This window comes from Nelumbo nucifera, chromosome 4, assembly GCF_055504915.1.
Source record: "Nelumbo nucifera cultivar China Antique chromosome 4, China Antique-T2T, whole genome shotgun sequence".
Lineage (NCBI taxonomy): Eukaryota > Viridiplantae > Streptophyta > Magnoliopsida > Proteales > Nelumbonaceae > Nelumbo > Nelumbo nucifera.
The window spans coordinates 86,225,223-86,229,405 of NC_142652.1; the positions used below are offsets into that span (position 1 = coordinate 86,225,223).

The 4,183-nt window shown below is 40.0% G+C and overlaps 1 protein-coding gene across 1 annotated transcript; it reads right to left on the minus strand.

Annotated features, from left to right (window-relative positions):
- Positions 1-742: 742 nt before the first annotated feature.
- On the minus strand, positions 743-3,837 carry LOC104613503 (rho GTPase-activating protein 2-like). The gene is made up of 4 exons (XM_010281342.3): positions 3,421-3,837; positions 2,239-2,359; positions 1,765-2,115; positions 743-1,650 (listed from the first exon to the last, which is right to left on the minus strand). The coding sequence occupies exons 1-4, from the start codon at positions 3,729-3,731 to the stop codon at positions 1,030-1,032; spliced, it is 1,404 nt and encodes a 467-aa protein (XP_010279644.1). The 5' UTR covers positions 3,732-3,837; the 3' UTR covers positions 743-1,029.
- Positions 3,838-4,183: the final 346 nt, after the last annotated feature.

A 4,183-nucleotide genomic window follows, 5' to 3' on the forward strand; every position in this document is an offset into this window, starting at 1 on the left:
GACCTGCATATCCCTATTTTAACCATGTTGCTGCAAACACTGTACCAAGATGTTTCTGCAAGATGTTTTAGTTATATGGTGCATGAACTACCCACACTAGCATAAGGTGGTATATGGTGCATGAACTACTGCAGAGTAGTGGCATTTGGCATTATTCATGCCTTGCCTTCACAAGAGGAACTTAACCATCAAAGCCCTTCAAATTTTTTAGAGTAGGTAAAATATGGTTTGGAGAAGGCATACGGATCAACATCTCAACATCAACCCACTAGTTGGTGTTGGCCTAGACGGGTCTATCTGCATGATGTGAGGCACAGTTAAACTGTGACTGAGTTTCATATGGGCATGCATTGGCCCAAGTATTTCTTCATTGATATTTCCTCATTCTTTTCTGGAACAAGTTGACTTTCAATTGTAAATGTTATCATATATATTCACATTACTGTTCAAAAAAGTCCTTGGCAGGCATGTATTCTTTTATGATATTCCTATTTCCTTTCTAGATGAATTATTTTCAATTGTAAATGTTACCAAGATAATATCAACCATTCCTATTGAAGCAGAATAAAGTTCAGTCAAAGTTAAAACTGAATTTCTCAAAGTTGCATAAGTAAACTACTCTCTATTCTCCTTTTGCAAATGAGGTTAGGTCTGGCCTAGTGCTGAACCACGTCTGCTACATTTGCGACAAAAAAAAAAAGCACTCTACCATACACTAGTCAATTTTTGTATTTTATGGATGTTGGATTTGACTGCTGAGCATAAATAAATCATGAACGCTTAGAAAATCACAAATCCTTTGACACTGAAAGTTTGAAACATACAATACAAGCACAAAGTTCAGCGTAGAGCCTGAACACAAGGTACCCCCCCCCCCAACTAACAAGTAACAACAACAACAACAATCCACACCACAAACAAGGCACTTCCAACCTTGCCAGTAAAAGCCAATTCAGCAAAAAATTGCAGATGTTGCAATTGTTGTAGAAAGGAAATCAAAACCTGCTGGACAACAACAAATATGAAACTTCAGTTAGTGGATTCCCCAGACACAAGTAAGGGCAAAGAAGATCCATGTGGAAACTCCATCCACTTATCTATATCTCCACTGTTTTTACATGCTTTTGGAGGGATCTGTTCACTGGTTGTTTCTCCCATAGAAATGTCACTTGTTCCTGAGTCTTCCGCATCACTTGTACTCAAGCCTGAACTCCCATTTTTACTGTCAGAAAACAAAATATCAGATTGTGTGTTGAGGCAAGAGCAGCCGCTTGGACTGATATGCTCCCTCCTAGGTTCTCTAGCCGATTTCTCGGTGCCGTCACTTGTGAGCTCTTCATTTTCATCAAACTGCCTCAAGAAACATTCTTCAATTTCATTTAGCTGGTCATGTACAAAATCATCACATCTGCTATCACTATGACGGGTGTGATCATCGTAATCCGAAGTTGGTTCCTTCAATTCACAGATTGTGTCCATCTCTTGCTGACTGTCGTAGTCCTCATCAGTTTGTAGATCTGATGAATGAGATGAAAAGGGTGAATACCCTTTTGCAGTCTCTTCACGTTCCCTTAGTGTCTTTGTAATCAGGGTCTTGAGCAAGTTCATGACTTGAACAGCATGCATCAAAGCTGTCAATGGATCAGACATCTGGACAAAGGAAGTTTTTTTTGGTATTTAGCAGGATTAGTTTACATCAGAACCTATGGATGGGCATAGCGCGAACTGCACTGGAAGTGTTAAATCTGTCAATTAGTCAATTACCTGAGTCATATTTGGAGCAAAGATCATTGCAATGTTTCTTGCATTCATCTTGTTGGATTCTTCTTCCTCAACAACATCAGCCATAAGATCAATGACCCAGTTGAGCAATGCAGCTTGAGTTGGTGGGAGCTGCTTCACAAGTTCTACACAATCCTCTTCTGTGTTGCAGTTGAGGACTTCTTCAGGGGAAAGCTCATCCAATACACCTGCTGGAAGTTCTCGAAACCAAGCCTTAATCAACCCTGCCAAACAGTGGACATCAATGTTTTCAGGCACAATACCCCTGTTCAGCTGGTCCCTAACATGCTCCTCCTGACTATTCTCAGGGTTGATCCGGAATATTCCTTCTGCCTACATACCCATTTCAAAGGAATCGGTAAGAGAATTTGAATTAGCACTTGGGACAACCTACACTTTTGGTGCAGTTAATACATTAACATCAGTCTCGGACGGTGAAGGTGAACGAGTTTGTACCTTTAAACCACCTTGTGAGTACAACCTTTCTTGCATTAACAATAAAATAGAAGGGACACTATTCCCCCTAGAGTCGTAGGAACACTGCATTGATTCTGCAGAGACGCCAAAGACACTTGCACTGCAGTAAAAGAAAGCCACCAGTTAACATTATTGTACTCATAACTCAGATGCAAATAGATCTTTTCAAGTTCAATTTGCAGAGCTAGAGGAAATATAAATAAAATGGAGAGAAAAACCTAAAGTTGGTAAAATGGAGAGAAATATAAATAACAATAGGGTGAAAAACTGCAGAAGAATCATTATTAACCAAGAATTCCTGCAGAAGAATCATTTCTAATAACAATAGGGTGAAAAACATTTAAGCAAGCATAGAATAGAAGAAAAACCAGAACTGCAAAAGCCAGTTTAAGTAATTAATACTCATTTAATGTTGTATTTATGGCGTTAAAACCTATTTAGTTTGTCTAGAAGAAAAAACCATAACTGCAAAAGCCAGTTTAAGTAATTAATACTCATTAAATGTTGTATTTATGGCGTTAAAACCTATTTAGTTTGTCTATAAGTATCGGGACAGTTTAGATTACAACTGCATCACTCCTACATTAAATGGAGCCCTTCCTGGCTCCTGTATAGGTGGGTTATCTAATTTGGCCACATAATCTTACCAACTATCCCAAATTACCTTTTTTTAATAGTCTTTTCTTTCTAATGATCCTCACAGGTCACACAGCTTTTGAAGGGAGTCTCTTTTTACAATGAACAGCTCCTTCAAAGGTTACACCCAATTCATATCTCCTTAAGCACTGTTAGATTCCATTTACTAGAATCTCTCAGATCGAGGCCTCAAAATACATCTCTTAGAACATTGTTCAACAGTTCAAGGAATAAACATTTATCCATCTAGCTGTAAGTAGGAAGGCTTCAATTAAGATTTGAGCTACTAATATTACCAGAAGACATTGCACTTCTTGGTGATTAAATAATCAAAACCCAGTGATCTGAACAGTCAATTTTTCTTTCCTTGAGCTTCGAAACCACTAGTTTTCTTATCCACAAATTATATAAAGGCAAAAAGTCTGCAACGAAATAGCATCAGTTCTTGCATTCTAGGAGAGATGCATAGATCAAATTTCTGTATTTTCAAGAGTACCCAGGAGAAAAGGAGAGACAAATAAAAACCTGGCGCTAGGGACTCGACCGGGGATCTCGACTTCGAACTCAACAGGAAGGCCGAGGAATCCGTTAAATCGGTCGAATGTGACATGAGTGATGTGACGGACATTGGTTGGCAGCCCAATCTCCATCTTGTGAACAGCGGAGATGACATCTTCCTGTCGATCGACACGGCAAGTGACCATGGATTTCCTTATAGTAGCTATGAGAAACGCAACGAGAGAGAGCTGGTTTTGGTCTTCAGCTCCTCTGCTTCCTCCTTTGCCACCACCTTCTCTGCAACCAAGCCCCTTGGAAATCATAACCAACCCTGTCATCTCTCTCTCTCTCTCTTCTGAGTTTAACAGAGGAGATAAAGAGATTTTAAATCCAAGGACGTTATTTTGTTGAGTTGCGTTGAAGTGGGTTTGGAGTTTGAAGTTCTGAACTTCCAAACGGCCAACAATTTCAAATTTTTAACGCCTACTCCGACATTAAAATGCCCTTGCATTTGTTCTAAATATCGGTAATTACCACTCCGTATGTCCGCAGTCCGGACCATATTATCCATATACCAGAAATACCCTTCCAGTCCTTTTGTCTCTGGGGTAGGTGACCGTTGGAGAGGTAAAATTTTTAGAATGATCTTGGGCCGCACGTCCTCTATGGGGCCCACTTCTTCGATGCTTATCGGGAGGTGCACCGAGAGAACTCCAAGACGATCCAACGGCATGACGCCAATCAGGACGACGCATCGGAACCAGTGCTTGCTTTTACCGTGCGACCACTG